This window comes from Planococcus citri, chromosome 2 (assembly GCF_950023065.1).
Source record: "Planococcus citri chromosome 2, ihPlaCitr1.1, whole genome shotgun sequence".
Classification (NCBI taxonomy): Eukaryota; Metazoa; Arthropoda; class Insecta; order Hemiptera; family Pseudococcidae; genus Planococcus; species Planococcus citri.
The window spans coordinates 25,574,600-25,600,364 of record NC_088678.1 but is presented as its reverse complement, the minus strand read 5'-3'; the positions used below and the strand labels follow the sequence as shown (position 1 = coordinate 25,600,364).

At 32.6% G+C, this 25,765-nt stretch overlaps 2 protein-coding genes across 5 annotated transcripts in view; both read right to left on the bottom strand.

Moving 5' to 3' along the window:
* The window catches only part of knockout (Stork-head domain-containing protein knockout), a 155,450-nt gene extending 140,292 nt beyond the window's left edge, over positions 1–15,158 (bottom strand). Inside the window, exon 1 of the mRNA XM_065349326.1 lies at positions 14,602–15,158. The gene's annotated coding sequence lies outside the window, so the exon portion shown is untranslated. The remainder of the gene's footprint in view (positions 1–14,601) is intronic.
* A 4,474-nt stretch (positions 15,159–19,632) lies between these two features.
* The window catches only part of LOC135835177 (methylcytosine dioxygenase TET-like), a 214,054-nt gene continuing 207,921 nt past the window's right edge, over positions 19,633–25,765 (bottom strand). For all 4 annotated transcript variants that reach the window (XM_065349322.1, XM_065349323.1, XM_065349325.1 and 1 more), the window contains one exon: positions 19,633–23,042. In XM_065349322.1, the coding sequence (XP_065205394.1) occupies positions 22,497–23,042 (546 nt within the window). In that variant the 3' untranslated portion in view covers positions 19,633–22,496. The remainder of the gene's footprint in view (positions 23,043–25,765) is intronic.

Genomic DNA, 25,765 nt, shown 5'->3' with positions numbered 1-25,765 from the left:
ATCTATGGAAATTTTTTCAGAATTTTAAATGGTAGCTCCAACTTACAGCACCATTTCGAAATTTGAGCTTTCAATTTTAATGTTCAACTTTCAACTTTTGAAAATTTCAAAAATCTTGAAAAGTTCAAAATGCAATGCCCTTGGAACTGTGAAATCAGTTTTGATCAAAGTATCATAGCTTTGTAGGTATTCGCTGCTGAAGTTGACTATGCCTCGAGACAATGTGAAAATAATTGGAGTCCCCCCCACCCGCCCCCTGAGGGGGCTGGGACCAAACTGACGGCGGATTTCTTGCTTATTGGGTGAGTAGACATTGTAACAAAAAATTGTGCGAAAGCTGGAAATTAAATTTCCTATAAGATAGTTGTTTCATATTTTCAATCATCTCAAAATATAAGCCCAAAACGTCAACTTGAAAAGAACAGCGATTTTTGTGAGGTGTAGCAATATTTTCTGTAAGCACTGTAGGTAGGAATTACCTATACCTACCTATTGATGACTGCATAGTTCGACAATATTAAAGAATCTCAAAATTCCTCCACAAAGATCTAAATCCTCTTAATTTAAACCTAGCTTCAAGCAAACTGATCGCATGCTTATAGAAAAAGCTTGCCAGATATTTCAATTATTACATCTTATTCCACTCAACATGAAAAATATTCGCATTTGCTAAATCCTTGGTAACATAAGAATAAGATTTCTGGTAAGTGGTCATCCGGAAAAACAGCACAAGACGAGTAACCTTGCGAAGGGAAATGGTCACCACATAAAACCACCATTGAAGGTTGATTACCTTGGAAAACTTCAAAAGTACCATTCAGATACATTAGTTACCTATACCTATACACTTATACAGCCTATACGAAGATTTATTGACAAAATTGGAAAATTTTCTCGATCGTAAATGAACGAACAGGAATAAAATAGCATTGCAAAAGTCTACTCTCAATCTCTAGTGTAGGTAGATCACATAGCAGGAAATACAAATACGATTTTCGGTATCGTGAAAGTTTCTTCTCTTCATATTCAGCAACAACTGAGCTGAAAATGGAAACATGCTTTTGCTATAGGTATTTCAATGCTCAAGTCACTGATAAGGGGCGTTTAATTCAAGGTTCGTAATAATAAAACAACTCCTGGTATTGAGGTAAAAAATATACCAACGGTTAACGCCCGAATTATTTAACTCGAGTTATGTATTTTTTGAAAACGGTAGTATAAAAATACCTAACGACTTTGTGTTTTTTAACACGAAAAAAAAAAAGGTAACCATAGGAGAGCAAATTGATCTCTCGATGAGTTCTTCAATCCGGTTGGAAACCCATTAAAGTATAATATTTATATTCTAAATGTGTACTTTTCTTTTTATCTTTGTCGAGCATGTGAAACGTACCTATACTCTGCAGTGCGGCATAATAGAAGGATTCTTCCTATTATGGTACTCGAATATGAGCAGGTTTCGATGATTTTTTCCTCCGCTGCAGCGTGTACTGGTAGCAATTTCTTTTGTTTTATTCAATAGACATGGCGGATCAGTTAGATTTACTGTGCGACATAACGGTCGAGGTACCTGAACAAGTGAAGACGTAAGTAAGGTTGCCGAAAAAAAAAACTCGAGAGTCGACCTTATGAGCCTCACAGCCTGATACAGGTGTGCCACACTTCGACATCCAATGCCAACACTTTGCTTTTATACCATTAACCCACGCGATATGTAATTTAAATGAAATTTTCACGTAAGCTTTGAGACTTCTATATGACGACTGTTTTGTGCACGATGTAGTGAAACTGGTTCGCATTTAAGATACCGTGTACTATTTTAATTAATCTACAATACAGGCTTCTAGGTTTCGGGTCGTCTTTATGATAGCCTAATTTTCATCCAATCGAAAGAACCTGTCTTTGTGGATTCTCGTAGTTTACCTACCTATATGAATGATATATCTATGATTCTGGTGACTTTTTGTGATGCGGGCAAACGATAATGTTTATGAAGTACCTACCTACGAGATAAACAAGTGTCATACTGACTTACATTTCATTTCTCCAAGTTCTATAATTTTACTGAGAATGAGTTTAAACCTTTTCGACTGGAACTGGAAGTGATTTTAAACCACTCTGGAGCCTCCAGCGATATTTTGAAAATTCAGTTTTCCAAAATAAGAAAAAAATAATGATCAAAAATGAACTCTGCACTTGAAATTGCAATGAGTGAGTACATCTGGAATTTTCAAAGTGTTGCTGGAGGCTCCAGTTCAGTCTCCTAATCAGAATTATGAATATTGAAAATGGAATTGATACGATAGAGTAACCAAAGCAGTTTTAATTGATCAAAAACTCAATGAAAATCAGCTTGAATTGAATTCGATTGAAAAACTATAAGAAAAATAAAATGTGAGTCAGTATCACACTTTTTTATATACTACTTGTTTACTTCTTAAACGTCGCATTATTTTGGTAAACGATTAACCTACTTATGGTGGTTGCTGGTCTTGGTATCGCAAGTGTACATTACCAAGACAATACCAATCGATGAAGGCGAGTAGTCGTGAAATGAGTTTTAATGCTAGTTTATCGATGTGTCGACGTTGTTGAGAGTGTATTGTGCTATATGGAAAATATTACAATTATTACTGAATAAACTCGCTATATCGATGTGGTTATCTCGAGAGCCAGTTTAGTGGGTCTCTCGTTAAAAGATAAAAAAAAAAAAACAAGTTATAATTAAAAATCGTATATTACGTGCGGATAAACGGTTAGGTATCTGTTATAGAAAGCGAAATTTGCCCGAGATTAGATTACATTTGGCAAGTTTGATGGTTTGGTCAATTGGGCATCATATTTTACGAGTATGGTAGACGTTCGGAATAACGATTTCATGCTGGTTATGATGTTGAGTCTGCACCTTAACAGGTCCCTAATCGAAAAGGTAATCGAACACTTTTCGGTAATGATGATGATGGTGGGTGTTCTGTTCTACCGGTGCGAATTCTTTGGCTAGGCGGATTCCTTAACCTGAGGGCTTACTTTCTTACGTGAAAAAGTGTTTGAAGGGTACTCCCAAGTGAATCTATAATCGATTTTTTAAAAATCAAATTCGCTTCGATTCTATAATATATGGGGTATGATTTATCGGTACGACAAAAAAGGGGGAATGCACGACAAAAATAAGGGGTTTAAGCGACAGAAAAAATAAATATCACGGCCCACAAAAAACACGACAAAAAAATTACTTCAACGACAGGCATTTTATATTGCACGGTAAAAAAATGCATTCAACGACAAATAATTATTTTAATTTCATATGATCGGAAAATGAGTAGTTTCCTAGACAGTTTTGTGGTTGGAAAATACGTCTTTAACGCAGCTATCAAAACAAGTGCGGAAAGGAGTTACTTTCCTCCCTAGGGAGGAAAGTAACTGTTTTCCGCATATGTTTACAAATTTAAAATTAACAATTTTTTAAAATTTCAGCATTTATTTTCCTCTCATATGAAATTAAAATAGTATACGCGACAGGATTGGACAGTAACGCGATTAACTTGTGCGATTTAAGTCGCTCGGCTTCGCCTCACTCCTTAAACTTCGCACTCGTTAATCGCATACTTTCCGCTCCTGTCACGTAATATACTATTACACGACAACCGGATAAGCGAAATTCACGACACAATAGTGTCTAGGAACGACTAATTTTATGATTAAAAAACGACAATTTATACAATGAAAAAGAGACTACACAGACTACACATTTGCAAATTGATAGAAAAAAAAAGTTTTAAAATGGATTTCGCCTCGGGGGGGGGGGGAGCCCGCACCCATTTCTGACAACTTTGCATTCCAAGTACATGTTTACATGTTGTTCTTTTCATGAAATAAGGGCATGAGCAAGTTGATAATTCCAAATTCCATGCGTGAGTTTGAGGAATTCGTCAAAAGTTTTCCAATGTTTGTCTGCAGATTTGAAGGTTTCGATCAATTTGGGAGTAATTGAGTGTTTGGCTGTGCTGGGGAGGTGGTGAAAAAAAGAAAGCAGCGCTGGAATCGCCTGGAATTTGAATCACTTTTTTGGTTTGAGCTGCCCATTGATACCCATGAGATCCACTCCTTTAAAGACACATCTGGAGAAGTAGCAAAATGTAGACAGTTTTGAATTACATACAACTTTATCATATTCCATTGTACCATTTATGTGCAGTTCATCACTACACCCAAGTACAGATGTAGTTGTCGCTGAAAATCATACTTTGTCGTTCTAACACTCATATCTGTCGGGAGAAGTAGTCGTGATTCATAAATAAAAATAGTCGTGATGACGACCTGTTTAGTCGTTTAAAAACTTCTGTTTTTAGTACCTAATTTGTCGTTAATACCCCTCTTATTGTCGTAAGACTTGCCTGTCGTTCAAACCACCTTTTTTGTCGTTCGATTAAATATTTCCCTAATATATGTATCTATATAGGATTCTATACGGAGAGACCAATCAGTCTAGAGTTGTGCTTATTTTGAAACCGCTTTTTTTATGCTCCCACAATTTAAAGTAAGTAGGTATAGTTGGATTTTATGAGAAAATAGGTAATTACATATTTTTTGATTTTCCTCTGGGAGTAATAAAAATTTTAAAACGTCAATTAGAACAATTTTTATAAAAAATTCTCAACTTCTGCACCCAAATATCCCAAATAATCTGTCTATAGCTCCACTCTCAGTTAAAAAAAAAATTTAAAAAAGTGTTGATAACAACTTCTTTCAATTTTTCAGTTTCTGTGTCATATTTTCTAAATAACTTCATTTTCAAAGTAAAATTTCCTGTAGACCCATGTACCACTGAACCTCTCTGTATACCTTATAGGGCCCCACAAAGTTGAAAAAAATTCTCACAAAAAATGAATTAATTCGTTCGTGGATGGTTCACTAAAAATTATCCAATTCGTTCAAGAGTTCAAGAACGATTCACGAAAAACAAATTAATCCGTTCGCGAATGATTCCCCAAGAAATCAATCAATTTGTTCAATCATCAATCGTTCGTCTCAAAAGTAATACAAAATTTAAAAGTAAAATCTTCCTCACAAGTACCTATTAGAATTATGATCCAATTGTTTTCCAAGTTCTTAAAAATCTGACATACAAATCAAGAACGGTATACTTTTTCCTCAATTAGTAGTTTTCAAATGTCTCCAACCACCAACCGATAACTTACAAAAAATTACCAGCAATTCACCAAAAAAAAGAAAAAAATCAGCAATTTACCCAAAAAACATCAGTAATGTATCAAAAATTACCAGCAATTTACCAAGAAAAAAATCAGAAATTTACCCCCAAAAAACATTAGTAATTTACCAAGTAATTGCCAGTAATTTACCTAAAATTACCGGCAATTTACCAAAAATTACCAGTAATTTACGAAAAAAATACGCAATTTATCCAAAAAAATAAAGCATTTAGTAATTTAACAAGTAAGTTAGTTACTAATAATTTATCGAAAATTACCTGTTCCCTACCAAAAATTACCAACAATTTATCAGAAAAAAAATCAGCAATTTACCCTAGCTTACCAAGTAAACTACTAATAATTTACCATTGCCGGCAATTATTTACCAAAAATTACCAGCAATTTACCAAAAAAAACAGTCAATATACCAAAAAAAAAACATCAGTAATTTACCAAGTAATTACCAATAATTTATAAAAAATTAACAGCAAATTACTAAAAAAAAACCACCAATTTACCCCCCAAAAGCATTGGTAATTTACCAAGTAATTACCAATAATTTACCAAAAATTACCATTGCCTGTAATTTACCAAAAATTACCATTGCCTATAATTTACCAAAAGTTACCATTGCCTGTAATTAGTGTAATTTACCAAAAATTACCAGCAATTTACCAAAAAGTACCAGTAATTCACCAAAAATTACCAGTGATTTACCAAAAAAAAACCATTAGTAATTTACCAAGTAATTACTAATGAATAATAATTTACTGAAAATTACCAATTCTCTACCAAAAATTATCAACAATTTGATTATCAAAAAAAAAAAAAAATCAGCAATTTACCTCCCAAAATAAATCAGTAATTTACCAAAAATTACCAGCAATTTACCAAAAAAAAAAAAAGCAATTTACCCAAAAAAACCATTGATAATTTACCAAGTAATTACCAGTAATTTACCAAAAATTACCAGAAAATTACTCAAAAAATGTCAGCAATTTACCTTCAACAAAACATTGGTAATTTACCAAGTAATTACCAATAATTTACCAAAAAATACCAGCAATTTACCACAAAAAAAAAAGCAATTTACATTTACCCAAAAAAAACATTGATAATTTACCAAGTAATTACCAGTAATTTACCAAAAATTACCAGCAAATTACTCAAAAAATGTCAGCAATTTACCTTAAACAAAACATTGGTAATTTACCAAGTAATTACCAAAAATTTACCAAAAATTACCATTGCCTGTAATTTACCAAAAAATACCAGCAATTTATCAAAAAGTACCAGTAATTTACTAAAAGTTACCAGCAATTTACCAAAATAAAACATTAGTAAGTTACCAAATGATTCAGCAATTCCTCCCCCCTCCCTCCATTTCAAAAAAGTCAGGCTTGCTTCAACTTCAATTTCAGAAATGGATGATTTTTTTCAAAGTTTTCAAGTCTTTTCCCAAGCTCTTATAAAAGTCAGACAAAACATATTAATTATTAATTTTTTTTCCAAATTTTTGAAAACGTACCTAACAAAATAGTCTTTGAAAGTCTGACATAAATGTACTAATAACTTACCTACAAACTAAAACATCAGAAATTAGTCATTTTTCAAAATTTCTAAAATTCTGACATAATGTCAAGAATTTATCATGATTTTCATCTCCAAATTTTCAGAAGTCACCATGACGCCAATCAGTGTTACACAAATTTCGAATTGAACATAATTTTTAAAAATCGATCATTCAATTTTTATGATTTTTTTTCAACTTTGTAGGACTCTATATCGACGGATTCAAAAGAAAAGCAACGTTAAATTGTTTTGAACTGACTCCACGCTAAGGAAAAGTATAGGTACCTCTACCTACCTACTTAAGTATTCGATTTGATTTGACGAGTATGAATGAGTGATTCGTATACGAGTGTTTAGTCGAGAGAGAAATTTATGCGTTGAAAGGATTGTTTTTAGCATTATGTAGGTAGGTAGGTAGTAATTATGTCATTTTTTATGACGACCTCCAGTTATATTGCTAGTACTTAATGTCTTTTGATGGTTATTTGATTCGTAAGTGTTAATTTTTTAAGGAAATTGGTTTTAGATTTTATTCTGTTTGATTTTTTTCTTTAAAGTTTATTTATTTGCTGAGTGTTGTAATAACGTTGATGACAGATATAGCTGAACCAAACTTTATTTTTGAGGTATATTTACGTAATTTTTTATTTTTTCTCCTCTTTCAGTTTGGTTGTAAAAGTTATTATTATATTTTTGTTTTTTGTTTTGTTTTTAGAAAGGGAAAGTATTGGATCAACGCCACTGGTCCTCTAATAGACTAAAACTTTTCAACAAATTTTAAAGGTCCCAAATTTTTTTTTTAAATGTTGAAAAATAATGTGGAAATTAGAACATGACTGTGGAATAGTATAATATGTGCATTTTTATTCAACGAATTAAGAATCACACGTTCTTGAAATTGAAAAAATATTCTCAAAAGAAGTTCAGCTTAAACAGAGGAAGAACATTTACTTATTTGAATTCAATTCTAGGTGTTCTCTGGTCTTATAACTATTCGAAATCACGGAAAAATAGTGTATTTCACAGAAATAAAATCATTTAAGAGGCCTTGAAATGAGTTAAACATACACAGAAGGGAAAATGAGAAAAAAAATTTATAGACCTGGCCATTAATGAACACGTAAGTACCGGTATGTTTATTGTTTACTGCTCCTAATCGTAAGCATCAGACATCAAAAATAACGCTCCATTAATGTATGTCAGTCTGTGAGATGCACAACCTCGTGCTCATGGGCAACCCAAATACATATTATGTAGTACCAAACATATTTATTTTTTGGGGGTAGCAACTAGGTACCTACATAGTGCGATAAATCTTGGTAGTGGATGATAAATGACGTGAATTCCAACTCTTCAGGTTCATTTTTTATGGTCGAGTTAGGGGTATCCAAAATTTTGGTAACGGAGTCAGTCGCCATGGAATTTTCCAGAATTCATCAGAGTCTCTTGGAAGAACTATGAAATCAGAATAGCCAATTTTTCCAGTATGTTTACGTAGGTAGGTAAGTATTCCATTTAAAACATTAAAAGTGAAATTTGACAATGAAATCGTTAACCAATAGGTAAGAACTCTATTCAAGGTTTCATTTTGCACTTCACTCGACACAGTTTCTCGTCTACTGTTCTAGTCTGCCATATATGCATAAGATTATGCATCTCTCATAGTCACAAACTCACATGTAGGTACATTAAAGCAACGCTTGATGTTGGATACTTACGAGCAGTAAACAATAAACTCACATTAACGGCCATGTCTATAACTTTTTCTCTATTTTCCCATCTAAGTATACAATATGTGTAGTACGTACCTACCACATCTCAGCGTACGTACTCGTACTTCGCCAACGTCATAATGCATTTAAAAACGCCAGCCAAGTGCGGACTGCGGATATGATTGTTCGAAAGAAATAATTCATATTTTTTTACGATCTGCATGTAGTCTATATTAATACCACCGCACCATCATCGTCATCGTGTTGGTCGTCCGCAACAATACCGATATAGGATGGTACATGTCGAGAGAAAATTTAATTTAAAAAATAACACCGCCGCCGTTCGCGATTCCAAAGGGATTAATAATTTTTGAATTATAAATAACGCCAGACTACGAATTCGAGGCGGTCGCTGTGAAACGTGCCTTCGCATTTTAGCATCGTGCATCTGTGGTGCATAAAATATATATGTTAGGTACCAAGTCCGAAATTGTACAATTCGGGGATGGTACAGCCAAATTTGTACCATCTCCGAAGTGTCCGGACCAAGCGTGAATATTACTTTTTCTTCGGACTTTGTTCGTACCATGCCCGGAGGGTCCGGACGAAGTGTTCGACTTGGTACAATTTGTGTTGTGCAAAGTCCGATTTGAAGTTTTATAATGAAGAAATTCGAAATAGGTACCTATAGGCCAATTATTTGGTTCTTGAATTAGGAATTTTCGAGAGCTTCTGCCCTCGCTTCGCACTAAGGCCAAAGTTTCTTCACTATTCTGACATTTACATTTTTTCTTCAAAGAACAAGACTAAAGAAATGATTTTTTAATCTTAGAATTACAAATTTTAAAATCTTGAAACCAGAAAAATTATATTTTTACGTCTACAAATATACCTAGGCCTTACCTAGGCCTATTATTTAGTTTTTAAATTATGAATTTTTGAGAGCTTCTGTTCCTCATTTCACTCTAGGGCCAGTTTTTTCATTATTCTGAAATTGACATTTTTTCTTCAGGGAGACTAGAAAAATGATATTTAATCCTAGAATTATAAATTTTTGATAGGTTTTGCCCTCACTTCACCTGGGCTAATCGTTTTTCGTTTCAAAATTTTGCATCTCTCAATTTTTGAGAACTTCTCTAGGGCTGGTTGTTTTTCATTTTGAAAATTGAAATTTTTATAGGTAAAATATCAGCTGAAATTAGAAAAATTCCCAAGGCGATCAAGGCCCACAACATTAACTTATTTTATTCTTATTGATGCTATTCAATCTTTTAAATTAATACCAATATAATAAACGCATTTTAAATTTGTGTGGGGGGTCCTTTTCAAGGGCGAGGGAGGGAGGGGTATTGATGATTATTTTTCAACTATAACAATACAACAGTATAGAAAAAGCATAAAATTTAAATTCCTTCATTATAAAACTTTAAATCGGACTTTGCACAACACAAATTGTACCAAGTCGAACACTTTGTCCGGACCCTCCGGGCATGGTACGAACAAAGTCCGATGAAAAAGTAATATTCACGCTTGGTCCGGACACTTCGGAGATGGTACAAAATTGGCTGTACCAACCCCGAATTGTACAATTTCGGACTTGGTACCTAACATATACAAAGTGTAAGGTGCATCCCGAGGACTAGGATGTCGATATGTGTCAGTGTGTATGTCGGCGGCGAAGGGTTTTTTCTAATAGTGTATCGACGAGGGTGATGCAGGCAAAATGCATTTCGCCTTAAGGGAGTATGTGGTACCGTACACCGTACCATACCGATCCTATTCGTTGTGGGTAATCAACAATGAAACGAATAAAGCATGATTGTTTGCAGATTTTAGCCGGAGATGTGGCCTTTCGACTCTCTTCTATATATTAAGTTTCACATAAATTTATTCTACACAGCAGCCACACGTTGCCAAATCTAGGAGTATTGAACTTGGAGTGACTATGGAATAAAGGAGAGATGAATGAAAGTGGTAATGGTAACGTAAGGTTCCAGATCTTGTGCGCGTTCAAGTGCGATATATACGAGGGTTTATAGGGTTTATTTTGAAAAAAAAAGAAGAATATAGCCTAATAATGAAGAATAGGGAACAAGGCTGCAAGTGCAGGGTGAGTGGGCATTCGTGAGAAATTTAGCAGTGCTTGAGACAGAGAGTACTTATTGCAAGTGTTTTATACAGCAGTAGCTCGTACCCACTATACCTATCTAGTTTTGAGGAACATTCATTATAAATGTTTTTCAATTTCTATAATGGTGATATTCTTAATTCCCTAACCCCCCCCCGCCTCTTGAAACAGAGATGTGCGACCTTGAAAAATATAGTTTTCGAATTTTCAGGACAGTTTTTTTCTCTTTTTTTTCATGGTTTCTGACCATAAACATTGTTTTTCTGAGTCAACTACTACAAATAAAATACGTATAGGGCATAAAATTTCTTATCAATACGGGAGTGTCGCAATATTTTTATCTGGAAAGTTTGTTTTGACTCAGAAATCGACTGTTCCTATCAGAAAAGATGAAAAAAAAAAAAAAAAATGGGTAAGAATTGCCAACCAAAAAAATGGTCCAGCAGAAAAACCTTCCATATAAAGGAAAATACACAATGATAGAATTTTTCAAAAAAAAATAAAAATAAAATATACCAATTTGACAATTTTATCAAAAATTAGCAATTTATGGAAATCACTGAAAAAAGTACATTTATTTTTTTCTTAGAATACCTTAGTCGGGGGGGGCGCATAAGGATCACTTGCACCCACCTGCTGATCCTCAGGGACAACTTTTTTCTTAAAGAGGGAGTCCTAAGGAACATTTCTAGCCCTTGTCCTAAAAAAAAGTGGCCCTACATACAAAATGGCGGTCATTTTGATTGACAAGTCAGCCGAAATCGCAGATTTTGCGTTCCAACATAGGATTAGCATTAAATTTTTTAAACCGTACAAAGGTAGATCGAAAGAGCAGGCAAAAATTTATCATCTGTCAAAATTTCAAGTGCTAAAGCACCTTTTTCGATTTTTGGCGAATTTTCAAAAATCAAATTTTGGCCAAAATGTGAGAAAAAATCAAAATGATACCAAATTGACCTAGAAAGCTGAAATTTGGGATAGAGCCTATTTTCGGCCAGCCAAATCGATTGGAAACTGTTTCAAACCGTTTTGAGTAGTTCTGGAGTTTCCAGTGGATTTTTGAAACTCGAAATTCTCACAAAATTTCATAATAAATGGAGTTGGAAACCGAAATTAATTCTGAAAAATAATTTCAACACGCTATGAAGTCGACTGCAAGTGAATTTCACAAGTCGTTTTGGAGCCTCCAGCCATTTTTTGAAAATTACTGGAGCCTCCAGTAGATTTTTGAAACTTGAATTTTCCCCAAAATTTCATCAAATGAAGTTAGGAAGCCGAAATTTACTCTGAAAACTAATTTCAATACAATATGAAGTCGACTGCATGTTGGTTTCAAGTGGTTTTGAAGTTTCCAGCTACTTTTTAGAAATTTCAGTTCTCCTAAAGACGCCATAACCTTTCAAAAATTCACTGAAGGCTCCAAAAATTACTTGAACCCACCTGAAGTCGTCTTCAGAAAGTGTTAAAATTGGAGTGCATAGTTAATTTCAGCTTTCCATCTCCATTTTGATGAAATTCTAGGGAAATTTCTAGTTTCAAAAATTTACTGGAGGCTCCAGTAATTTTCATAAAATTGCTGAAGGCTCCAAAACGACTTGAAATTTACCTGCAGTCGACTTCACAGGGTATTGAAATTATTTTTCAGAATTAATTTCGGCTTCCTACTCCATTTGATGAAATTTTGTGAAAATTTCGAGTTTCAAAAATCTGCTGGAAGCTCCAGAACTGCTCAAAACGGTATGAAACAGTTTCCAATCGATTTGGCAGGTCAAAAATAGGGCATATCCCAAATTTCAGCTTTCTAGGTCAATTTGGTAAAATTTTGATTTTTTCTCACATTTTGGCCAAAATTTGATTTTTGAAAATTCACTAAAAATCGAAAAAGGCACTTTAGCACTTGAAATTTTGACAGGTGATGAATTTTTGCCTGCTCTGTCGATCTACCCTGTACGGTTTAAAAAATTTTATGCTAGTCCTATGTTGGAACGCAAAATCTGCGATTTCGGCTGACCTGTCAATCAAAATGGCCACCATTTTGTAACAAATTTTTAAAATTTTCAGTTTCATTATAGTGATTAAAGTAGACATTTAGATATCAAATCTGACTTTTAAGAATTTCGAAAAAACTATTACTGAAATTACCTATTAAAATAATGTAAAATTCTTGAAGATGAAGTACTTTCTGACATTTTGTCAAATTTTTCTTCCTATTCGGAATTCTATTTCTAAATATCGAGTTTGTTTCAGCAAAAAATATCCATGATTTAAAAAACTTTCCTTCAAGTATTTTTTGCAAAAAAAAAATAAAGTTGAAATTGACAATTTTTGGCAGAAGGAAAGACTAAGAATTTTAGCAAAAAACACGACTTTCTGGAATTTTTTTTTTTTTTGGGGGGGTGTTTATAATTACAAGATTATTACACCCGTAAGGGGGGGGGGGCTAGATTTGGTTTGTGAGGCCGATGTTTTCTACTAGGGAGATGAATTTTTGTATTTCTGAGGGTTCGTCAGGGATAGTAGGTGGGTTTTCTTTTATCTGTAGTGTAAGTCTGTTTTGTTTTAGTTAGGGACATTTGAAAAGTATGTGTTGGATGGATATGGGTTCGTTTCTAATTATCCCAAAAAGGATACATTTTTGCAATGTTTCTCAAAAATGGGAGACTTAAAGTTTATGGTGCAATTTGAAAATTCGCTGGAGGCTCCAGAAAAGTCAAAATTGATATTGTTTTCGAGTCGAGTGATCAAGTAGACACAGTCACACCAAACGATATCTTGCAAAATAAAAAATTTAAAAAAACCGTTCGTTACAAAATCTTGTTAAAGAATTCAATTTTCTTTTTACTTTTTTGAAATTTACAAATTGGTAAAAAATTCACTCTCGAACTCATACTCCTGGAATTTTGTGATAATCACCTAAAACAGTCGAGAGGGTGCCCAAAAAGAATCAATAAAAGTGATACGAGTAGAAGATCAGGTTTATTTTTTGCCCTTCCAGGGCGATTTGAAATTTCTGGAAAAAATTGAGAACTCGCTGGAGACTCCAGAAACGTCTAAAACTATGTACAAAGTTTGAAAACCGCCCTCAACATCAGCTTTCAGAATTCGAAAAATGAATAAATTTGCCCCACCCAACAGCACATTGGGACTGGGGAATCCGAAAAAATAAAAAAAGGTTAGGTTATTCGGATTGTGATAGGTGCAGTCAGAAAGTACACTAAGTATTAATTTTGATTGTAAGTGATACTTATTTCAAAAAGAGATGAACAAAAGCTACAATGTTTTAGTCACCATGTTTCTATAGGAATGAGCTCAGGATTACGAATGGCTGAAATGGGTCTCCCTCTCCTACGAGCATTGTTTTGGACCTCGATCTCAAACATGCTCAGGATTTTTTTTAATTCAGAGGCTTTCATCAGTGATCCTCTTCGAAAACAAAAATGAAAATCGAAAAAATATACATTATAAGAGCCTTCGCAAGCTGCATTGAAGAGTGAAGACCAGAGGTGTAACGATTACGATTATAATCGATTATCTCCGATTAATAATCGCCGATTATTAATAATCGGCCGTAATCGATTAATCGCCGATTAATCGGACCTTTGGGTAATTTTTTTAAATTAATCCAAATCTTGATTTTATGTCTTCCTTTTGGTTTTAATTTTTTATTTGATGTTTCATATTTTCATTTTCTCTTCAATCCTTTCATTACAATTACTTTTTGAGTAAAAAAATGAAAATGAAAATTGTTCAGATAATGGTTCAGAAAACATTTATGGCGATGACTGACGTCACTCAATTCCAACCAATCATGGAACCGCAAATTTTTTTGGCCGAATAATCGCCGATTAATCGATTATCCTCCGATTAGTCCGATTATTTTGGGACGAAATGATCGATGCAGCATCGATTATAATCGTTACACCTCTGGTGAAGACGAACAAACATATTAACTTATAAAAGGTCACTTGACAAATCTTACCTCTTTTAGGTATAATCCAAATCCAAATTCTTGCAAATCCTGGTATGGTATGGGTAGCTGAATCCGCAGAATTTGGCACAACAAATAATAACGTAACGTAACACTACCGAAACTTCACAACAATATCAAGTAGGTAATAGGTATACCAGTATAAGTCATCGAATTACGACAAATAACGACACCACATCGATTTCGAATACCTCGGATGAAAAAATGTCACGACGATGGTCACTACCGTTTATCGGCCAACAACGAGTATTACTCATCGCATGAGTATGAAACTGATTTATATCGAATTCGAATCGAACGGCTGTATACAGAGTGCTCGTAAAATGAAAACGATAAGCAAAACCTTTCAAATAAGATCACGAACAATGGAATAGACCTTTGTCGACTACTGTAATATTAATGATGCGAGCGAATTGCGATTTGAATTTCCACGAGATAAGCCGGTAAAACGCACCATCACACAACTCCCTGCACTCGCAATGTGCAAACGAGAAACGATTACGACCGACAGTCGAGTCGACAGGCGGCGAGGCACAAGGCGACCAGACGCTATGCAAACTCCAACAGGTCTTTGGCATCAGTGCTACCATGTGTACGAGTGTTGAAAAATATGCTCTTGAATGATGATCAAGGAGTTCCTCGAGTTCTTCCGCGGTTCTGAGGTGAGAAAGGGCGAGTAAAGGTAGCTTTTAAATGCGAGAAGACTGAAGAGTGACGATTTAAAGCAATAACCATCTAAATTTTTATGATGAAAATTTAATTCCCTCCTATACTGAATTTTTGTTCGTGTAAGCAGGAAAATGAAAGGTCTTTACTCTTGTAGACTTACCACTTGACCATCTCCAGGTTAAGGTATATAGTTAAGGTTTGAGTGTCAGCTTTAGAATTACTGATATGTTGCCTGGGTACAGTTTTTGCGGAGAAAACGATCTTGTATGTAATTTCTATTCGTAGGACATCTGAAAAAGTTTATGGAAAGAAGAGGAGTCGAGGAGAGGAGATGTGGGACTATTAGGTAAAAATGAGTGAACTGTTGATCACGTATAAAGAGTTTAGGTACAGAATAATTGTTTTTAATTAGAACTCACAGATTACATACCACTACAAAAAAACTAGAAGCTGCAGAAAATCATCAATCGTGATCATACCTTAATGATTTTCATTTTCTCATGCATATCTGCTTCATAAATTGAACAATTGAAGAACAATTTGTACTAATTTATGCTTAATCAGATTTTCAAGGATACTTTTATAATAAGGTACCTAACTACTCAAAAAATTCATCAAAATCTGTCTGTATTTAATTCAAGACAATTCGACTTGTATCACATAAAATTGGAAAAAATATCTGAAAAGAAGCAAAGATTTTAAAAAACAAACAAAGTTTTACTGATGACCATAAAAGCAGCGTTTTTCAAAAAAAGGTAGGACAGTCCGCTAAAATTGTAATTTGAAAACTCTTTCTAACCAAATATCTACCTGCTTCTTTTGTAGACTATTTCTCACGGGCTGGAAAATGGTGTGCTTACGAGCATGAGATTTTTCAAGGAATAAGTTAGGCAATTCCTTCGTCTACTCTTCATCAAGTTGCACGTGATGTTATGATTTGAAGGAAAATTGAACCAATAATAATTATTGTACAACAGCCAAGTTTGAGTACAGATTTCATCAAATGTTTTTTTTGTTTTTTTGTTTTTTGTTTAAAACACATACCTACTTACTTACTACTTACTTAAATAAGTATTGAAAAAAAAAAAAAAAAAATCAAAAGAAATTCGTTTGAAACAACAAAATAAATACCTCCGCCGAGTCATCCACTGGACAATTTATTTTCTTCAATATTTCATCTTGAAAAAAAAACTGTTGAAAAAAGTACATACGTTTTGAACATGAAAAGTTTTGAACTTTCTTTTTTTTTAAAAATAGAAATACAAAATGACGATTTCTGCTCGGAATATTCGATGTACGAGTAAGTAGGTATAAAAAAATAATAATAGGTAATAATCGTCCCATTGAGTTCTCTGTGTGTCAAAAAACCCTCACTTCGACTTTTTATTTAACTAAAAACGTGAAATAATATAATAAAACTGATGGGTAATTTATGAAACAGAAAGAACAAAAAACAGGCTGAAATAAAAAAAAAAACAAAAAAAAACAGGGAAAATCTATTGATTTTGAACGAAAACTCAATCCCAAAGTGAAACCGAAACTCCAACTGGAAAAACTTCCTGAAACTGAAAACCAGCTAAATTAAAATAAGATATCAGATTTACAAAGAATATAGGTAGATACCTGTTATAGAATTTTGTCCCAAATACTGATGCAAAAACAGTATCTACCTGGACATTACAAGCACTAAAAATTGCCATAAGATGAGTAATTTTTACACAACTTGGTTATCACTACCTATATAAGATTGTAAAAATTATTATTGTAACTGAACAGTTATGAAATACTGCGTTTCAAAACAAATTTTATCATACTTATAAATCATGTATTTTTGAATGGGATCCGGTTATTGTGCTAAATATGTAGTTAACATTTTTTTGTAAAAATTACCCATATTTTTTTCGTGTAATTTAGAGGCAATGCAAATTCTGAACATATAAGATTTAATAATTTAGATTTAGAATCAAAGGCAAATTCTAAAAATTGGTTTGAAATTTTATAAATTTGAAGACAATGGAAATTCTAAAAAAAAAAAATTATGAAAATTTGTCATTTAGAGACACTGACGTGAGAATTCCAAAAATTGATTAAAAGTTCTGTAAGTTGTAGACATTTACGTAAAAAGTGAATGGTTGTGGATAATGTGAACTTGAAAATGATTATGAAATATTGTAATATGTACTTAATATATTTATGAAGGTAATGAGAATTCTGAAAAATTACAGGCAATTTGAATTCCAAAAATTGAGTACCTAAACGTTTTGCAATTTGTGGACAATATGAACTTGAAAATTGAATTTGAAATTTTGTAATTTGAAGACAATAAGAATTCTGAAAAATTATTCAAAATTTGGTCATTTAGAGGCAATGTGCATTCTAAAAATGATTGGAAGTTACCCAACTCAGCAGCAATGTAAAATTCTGAAAATTTATTGAAAACTTTATGAAATTGTAGCAATGGAGAGTTTGGGAAATTGATTTGAAATTTTGTAAATTTTAAAACAATGCAAACTACATATGAAAAACAACTAGAAATTTCTTAATTTAGAAGCAATGCAAGCTTAGAAATTAGTGGCGTAGCCAGGATTTTCTCAAGGAGGGGGCAAAACCAGAATTTAGGCATGAAAACTCGACATGAGGGGCAATTTTGTGGAAACTTATCGTAATGTGCGGTGATTTCATGAAAATGAAGGAAAAATTACTGCGAGAGCGAAAATTTTTAGAAAAAATTGGTCCGAACAGCAAAAATACGTCCACTTTTGCATATTTTCTTTCAAATTTTCGCTCGCAAGGAGGGTGGCATGGCCCCCTTCACTCCCCTCCCCCCCATGCCCCCTTGGCTACGCCACTGTTGGAAATTATTCTGAAATATTGTAATTTGGAAGATATGAAAACACTGAAAAACAATTATTATTTTGAAGCAATGAGAGTTTCGAAAATATTATTAATATTATTTCTCATCACTGTGACTTTGATATGTCACGTGATATTCAGGGCAAGTTTGGAATTTTGAACCTCGTTTTTAGAAGTCTCTTTCGGGGTTTACTCCGAAATGAAATACAATTCGTACTTAGGAGCCTCGGAAACATACATTTCGATATGCCACTTGAAATTTGGGTCAATTTTTGAGTCTTGGACCACTCCATCAAAAGTCAATTTTGGGGCTCACGCCAAAATGATATCAAATTCGTACTCGGGACCTTCAAAACCATGCATTATTGGATGTGCCACGTGATATTCAGGCCAATTTTGGAATTTTGAACCTCTATCTTAGAAGCCCATTTTGAGATTTCCTCCAAAATAATAATAAATTCGTAATCAGGGGTCTCGAAAACATATGTTTTGATGTGTCACGTGATATTTAGGCCCATTTTTGAGTTTTGAACCTCCCCATCAGAAGCCCATGTTGAGGTTTACCCCGAAATAACATCAAATTCGTGCTTAAAAGCCTCTAAAACATGCATTTTGATGTGCCACATAATATTTGGACTAATTTTTGAGTTTTGAACCTACCCTTCAGAAGCCCCTTGTGGGATTTCCGCCAAAATGTTATCAAATTCGTGTTCAGGAGTGTCAAAAACATATATTTCGATATGTCACGTGATATGTGTCGCGTGACTATAAGCTCCATTTTGAGCTTTACCCCCTCTCTTTTGAGGGTAATTTTGAGTTACGCGTGAATAAAATTCAATGCCTTCAAAAACCCCCTTATGCCGAATTTGGGTTTTATCGCTTAGGTACATTTTACTCGCCTAGCTTGAAAATTAATTAAGGTAATAGATTATAAGTTTCGCACTCTGTTTTGTAAAGATATGCAACCCATTCGACACATCGAAATGATCGCAAAAGGCCAAAAATGAGTTCTAAAATGTGTTTGCCTTGATATGTTTGGATATGCAACCTATTCGACAAAGCTAAAATGCCCAAACCGCGCTGAAACGGTTCAAAAAAGTGGTCATGTTATTAGGAGAGTAGAAGATGTTAGCAGGTCTCTGAAATTATTTTAAACTCTCTGCCTTGATATGTTTGGGTATGCAACCCATTTGACACGGCTAAAAATCGCCAAAATAGCGTTACAACCGCCCGAAAAAGTGGTAATGTTATCAAGAGAATATAGGATATTAGCAGGTCTCTAATACCAAAATTCGACACGAACCTAGTAGTTCGCTAATACTCCGATAGATGGCAGCACCCATCCGTGTAAAATTGAAATTTTGATCAATTTATCGCTACATAAGGGTTCTTTGATACGGAGAGTTCATTTTGGCCTTATTTTTTTCAATACTCACAGGTGAAATCTTAATTTCAAGTTCAAAATAGTTTCAATTATGGCAAAAAAAAAAAACACCAACATTTTATACAAATGATAATATTTATTGATATTCAGATTTTAAACAAATACAAATCATTTTGGTATGTGTTTCATTAATTCTTACTTTACACTTATCCTTCTTTGTATCGTGTTAAAAAACCGAACACTCGAAATAAATATTACGAAAAAAAAGTACCAATAGTAAAATTACGACAAAAATAAATAAATATAAAATACATCGATTAAAATGTAAAAATACTACAAATATAAAAATGATTTTCAACTGGAATTTAAAATCGATTACTCACATACGTTGATATAGCGACAAAAAAAAAAAAAAAAAAACTCCTTAAAAATACATTTCAACTGATTGGAATTCTTCGATGGTGGTAATATTAGGGGAGTAGGATGATTTTCTTTTTTAGAAAAAAAAACTGTACACGTTTGAGATCATTCGCCGCAAAAAAATTTTCATGTCAGACTAATTCTATAATATAAAAAAATTAATATTAACACCCCTAACTAATCTCTAGATAGGAAATTTCATATGGTAATTTCGACTTTACATATTTTTGCAAAAAAAAAAAAAAAACACAAAAAAATAGATAAAACTTGAACCGTGACTAGGGACAAAACACAACTTCCACAGTCGTTTTAACCTAAAGAAAAAAAAACCTACAAAAAATACGTTCACATGTTTTAAAAAAAAACTCATTTAAAAAAAATATTGCAATACGTTTTTTGAAACATATGCAGGGGTAATAAACTTACGCAGTAATTTAAAATCTTACAGTTTAACTGAGGAAAAAAATGATGTTTTTTTTTTTCTTTCATCCACACATAACTTAACTTGTAGCTTAACTACGTATAAAAAAAGTACGCATTAAATTAAACAATTGTATACAATAACTTAAGTATTCGTCGCTTACATAAAAAAAAATATGTTCAGTAAAACTTTTTTTTTTTGATATAAATTTTGTACTGTCGTAAAAGCTCACTATTTCATTGGTTAATCACGAGAGAGAGTAAGAGAGAGATAGAGAAAAGAAAAAAACAGGTTGTTACAACGAAATCCTTACAATATATAACACACTTACATTCGATCACAATTTACAAAGTAATTTTATTCGACGTACTTTTTTTTTTTAAATTTCAATATTGCTCATTCTTTTCGTACTTTCATCAGAAAAAATCTTCGAATTTTGGAATAATTTATTCGTCGCAACTACGAGATTGATATTTTTTACGTGTACAGAGATATTCGTCTACAAAATTATTATTTATGTAGTTTCGGTAGCTCTACCTACAAAAAACCGTATACGAAAATATTATAACGATGTAAAGATGACCAAAAAACGAACCCCCCTTATTCGTTAGATATGTCGTGGTCTTCGTTTAAAATTTCGATTGTCACCGGGGTCACATTGAAAGTACATCAATCTTTACAATGGTCGATTTTTTTTACAAAAAAATACATTTTTTTCATTTTTTCAAAATTTTATATAAAAAAAAAAATTATAAGAAAAAACCTTACATTAAGAATAAAAAAAATTTCACATAATGGTTCAACGTGTGCCTTGCAAATGATTTTACAACAATGCTAAAGGGTTTGATCATTTATTTTAATTTTTTTCCAACGTTACGACGACGTTTTTTAACCCAACAAAAAAAATACCAAAAATTGCAACATCATCGTTATTTTTTTCGTTTCGAAGGAATGTAATTAATTAATACGTAACGAGGGTGTAGTTTTTTTTTCATCGAAACCCATATTTCACAAAACAACCTCCTCGTGATACCAAAAAATGACCAACTCGGTGTTAAAATTCCCCTTCTATTTTGAAGTCTGATGACATATCGAAAGGGACATGAAACTTACATAATATAAAACACATGTGCATCCACACACGTATTATAAATCACATACTCACACTCACAGATACATATACAAACTATTCTGAGCATTAGAAAAGATTTTCGAACAGGATTCTAACAAAAATCATTTCATCGTTAATAAAGAGAGAGGGAAAATAAATAATCAAATAATAATAATAATCTACAAAAAGAAAAAAAATATATCCGAAAAAATTATCCTTCCTCGAAGAAAACACAAAAAAAATGAAAAAAATTAACTTCTAATCTAAAAATAGTACAAAATGGAAAAAAAATAGGGAAAAACACACACAAATATAATACATATTATTACAAATAAGAGAATAAACAGGAAAAATTAACCACGTGGGTTTTTAATCTATCAAAAAAAACCCTAAGTATCTAACGCTTTTATATGGCAAGAGTTTTATCAATGCTAACGTTGATCGTTATTATTATTTTTTTTTTTCAGAAAAAAAATTCAAAAAAAACAATAAAACAAACGAAAAAAAATATAAAATAAAAACAATAAAAATACCGTATTTAAAACGGTCTTCGAGTAACTCGAAAAAAGAAAATAAAAATCTTGAAAGTTGTATAATCAATAAAGTAAAATGAATTAATATCAAAATGAACAAAAATAAAAATCATATTGTCATCTGATTCGCGTGTACGAGAAAGTTAATCTGATTTGATTTTGAAATCGACGAGTTAAAATACGAGATTGCTGCAGATTCAATTTTATGTATTAAAAATGATATGATACGCTCGGATTTTATTGAGGGAGGTTAGGTTAATGATGAGCGACGACTGTATCGTAAACATAATGAACACATAACGATTAAAATCTATTAAAAAAATTATATTGTTCTGCGCGAAAAACCGTGCTTAAAAACTAAAAACCTTTTTTTTTTTTGCAACTTTAAAATTTATTTTTAAGAGATCAACGTTCGTTAATGAAAATGAAAACGTACAGGTATTCGATGGCCAGCATCTAGTATTCGAATGTAGGCGCCTGATTAGAAAGTTACAATTACCTTACATCGGTCAATTTCTTATCTTTATATGGTCCCGAGCTGATACAGGGATGCATTGGGAACAACGTGGTCCAAGTAATCGCGCTAAAAGCGCTGGTGTGGCCGGTATTTAACATGAATGGCGGCGGAGACGGCGGCCCAGCTGGTTTTGTATCTACAACATTAGGAACTAAATGAACAAACTCGTTAGCTTTGCCGCCGTCTGTGCTTTGCAGCGTAGGAGATGTATTGGTCGATGCGCTGGTTGTGGTTGATGAAGACGATGAAGATGAAGATAAAGTTGTCGGAGTTGTCGGTAGTAAGGGCGAAGGAGCTGTGCCGCTGATACCGAGCTTCTTCAGGCGTGTTTTTTCTTCCCATTCTTCCCAACCGTGTTTGGGACGGTTTAGATTACGATGCTGGTAGAATACCAGGCTTATACGGCTTGGATGTCTTCGGTTTGGGTTTTTCAGCGCTGTGGTCGAGTGAAGCTCGTGTTTGGCGCATTCGAATAACACCGAGCCGTGGCTTAGGGCTATTGCTACGCCGCCCATTTGAGGATCCTGCGGAAATAGACGGATATTAGTAATGAAGGCGAACAGATTAATTAATGCAAAGAACTCAAAAATGGTTAATTCTATCTGTAGGAATGAATTCGCCCTGCCAAAAAAAACAAGCTCAAAATTTCCACTCAATTTGGGATTTTTTTAAAAAAGTAAACAATCCTCCTCACCCCCCCCCCCCCCAATTCAGAAAGCAAAAATGTAACCAAAAGTTACAAAAATTGAGCACAAAGTAATTGCCAGAAAAAAACATACCTACCTATAAAAGTTCAATCAAGTAATTACAAACACCCCCCAAAAAAATATATTAAATTTTAAACTATTAGATAGTAAAAATCAGAACTTTCAGTAATTTTTGTCAAAAAATGAGTCTACTTATTCCACAACTTACTGGGAATTTCTTAAAAAAATTGAGACTTTTTGGGATTTTTTTCAACATAAACAATTTTAAGCAATTTTCATCAAGAAACCACACTTTTAGGCAATTTTGACAATTGTAATTTTTGTGAAGAAAAGAGTCTATTTCATAACTATTGGGGAGTTTTTGGAAAAATTGAGACTTTTTGGAATTTTTTTCAACATAAGTAAACAATTTTAAGCAATTTTCATCAAGAAACAAGACTTTTAGAAAATTTTGACAAAGAGCGAGATTCTTTGTAATTTTTGTCAAAAAGTGAGTCTATTTCACAACTTTTTGGGAATTTTTGGAAAAAATGGAGACTTTTTGGAATTTTTTTTCAAAATAAACAATTTTAAGCAATTTTCATCAAGAAACCAGACTTTTGGGCAATTTTGACAAAGAACGAGACTCTTTGTAATTTTTGTCAAAAAATGAGTCTATTTCACAAATTTTTGGGAATTTTTGGGATAAAATGGAGACTTTTTGAAATTTTTTTCAAAATTAATAATTTTGAGCAATTTTTATCAAGAAACCGGACTAATGGAGACTTTTTAATTTTTTTTTCAAAATAAACAATTTTAAGCAATTTTTATCAAGAAACCAGACTTTTGGGCAATTTTGACAAAGAACGAGATTTTTTGTAATTTTTGTCAAAAAGTGAGTCTATTTCACAAATTTTTGGGAATTTTTGGAAAAAATGGAGACTTTTTGGAATTTTTTTCAAAATAAACAATTTTAAGCAATTTTTATCAAGAAACCAGACTTTTAGGCAATTTTGACAAAGAGCGAGATTTATTGTATTTTTAGGTAGAAAGCGAGACACTTCAACAATATTTTAGCAAGGCAAAGCTTTTCGGCAATTTCTGGGAAAACGTAAAACTTTTCAACAATTTTTAGCAGAACAAGAAGTTTTTTGGCAATTTTATTACTTGTAAAAAAAAGTGAAACAATTGAGTAATTTTGAAAAAAAAACAAAAGAATGTTTTGCACTTTAGACTGTCTCTCACCACTTTTTGGCAAGAAAAAAAAACAAGACTTTATATGTACAATTTTTGGTACAAAAAAACGAGACTTTTTAGTAATTTTTGGCAAAAACCGAGATTTTGATAATTTTTAGAAAAATGAAAGACTTTTTTTTTTGTACTTAAAGAAGTGACAATTTTAAGCATTCTTGGCGAGAAAGCGATACACTGATAATTTTGACAGAAGGCAGAGCTTTTCAGAAATTTTTGATCGAAAGCGAAACTGTTCAACAATTTTTGACAATTTTTTTTATAAAAGTAAAAGTATTTTATAATTTTGGCAAAAAGTGAGAATTTTGACCAATTTTTGGCGAAAAAGTGAAACTCTCTCACCATTTATTGACAATTGCTGGTAAAATGCGGACTTTGTAAATTTTTAGCGAAAAAGTGAGACTTTTTAGCCCATTTTTTGCTAAAAAGCACAACTTTTTAACAATTTTTGATTTTTTAAAAAAAAGACATTTTTTGTCAATTTTTGGTAAAAAGCAAAACTTTGACAATCTTATCTTTTTATTTTTTTTCAGTTTTCAAAAAAATGAGGTAAAAGTATTTTTTTTTTAATTTTAACCATTTTTGATTTTTGAAAAAAGACTCTTTTTTTCATTTTCTGGTAAAAAGCAAAACTTTGACAATCTTATATTTTATTTTTATTTTTTTTAGTTTTCAAAAATATGAGCTAAGTGTTTTTTTTTTAAATTATTCAAATTAATTAAGGTTGCTCCTGAATTTAAAGGTGAAAACGGATTCTTTTTTCAAATTGCAATTTTAAAAAAAGTGGTAAACGGGCGCTCGATGGACACATTTTCTATCGCAACGACCTGAAAATCGTCAGTCGCTTTCTAAAAACTTGTATTTACTTTTGAAAAAATTTCTGGCACAATTTTGAGCCCAAAAATGGATCATTTTTAAGCGAGCAAGTTCGATGTGGTAGAATTTTGCGACGTCTCAAAAGAATCCCCAGGATTTAAATTTTGAGTCGATTGGCGATCAAATGATTTTTCTTCTTAAAAATATGTGGGGTAATTTTTTTCTCATTTTTTTTTCTTCCTCCATTTCCAAAAAAAATCGGCATAAGCGTTTTTTTTTTTTCACTAATTCGAGACCCAATATAAATTTCTAAAAATATTGGGCTCATTTGGTTCTAAGCGAAACATTTCTCTAGATAAATTTTGGATTCAAAATTTCTCTGCGAGAATGAGCTTAATTTTCAATCGATTCATGATCAAACAATTTTCAGGTTATCCTTCTTTATTAATTTTTTTCCAAAAAAAAAAAAAAAAAAAAAAAAAGGCATGGTTAAA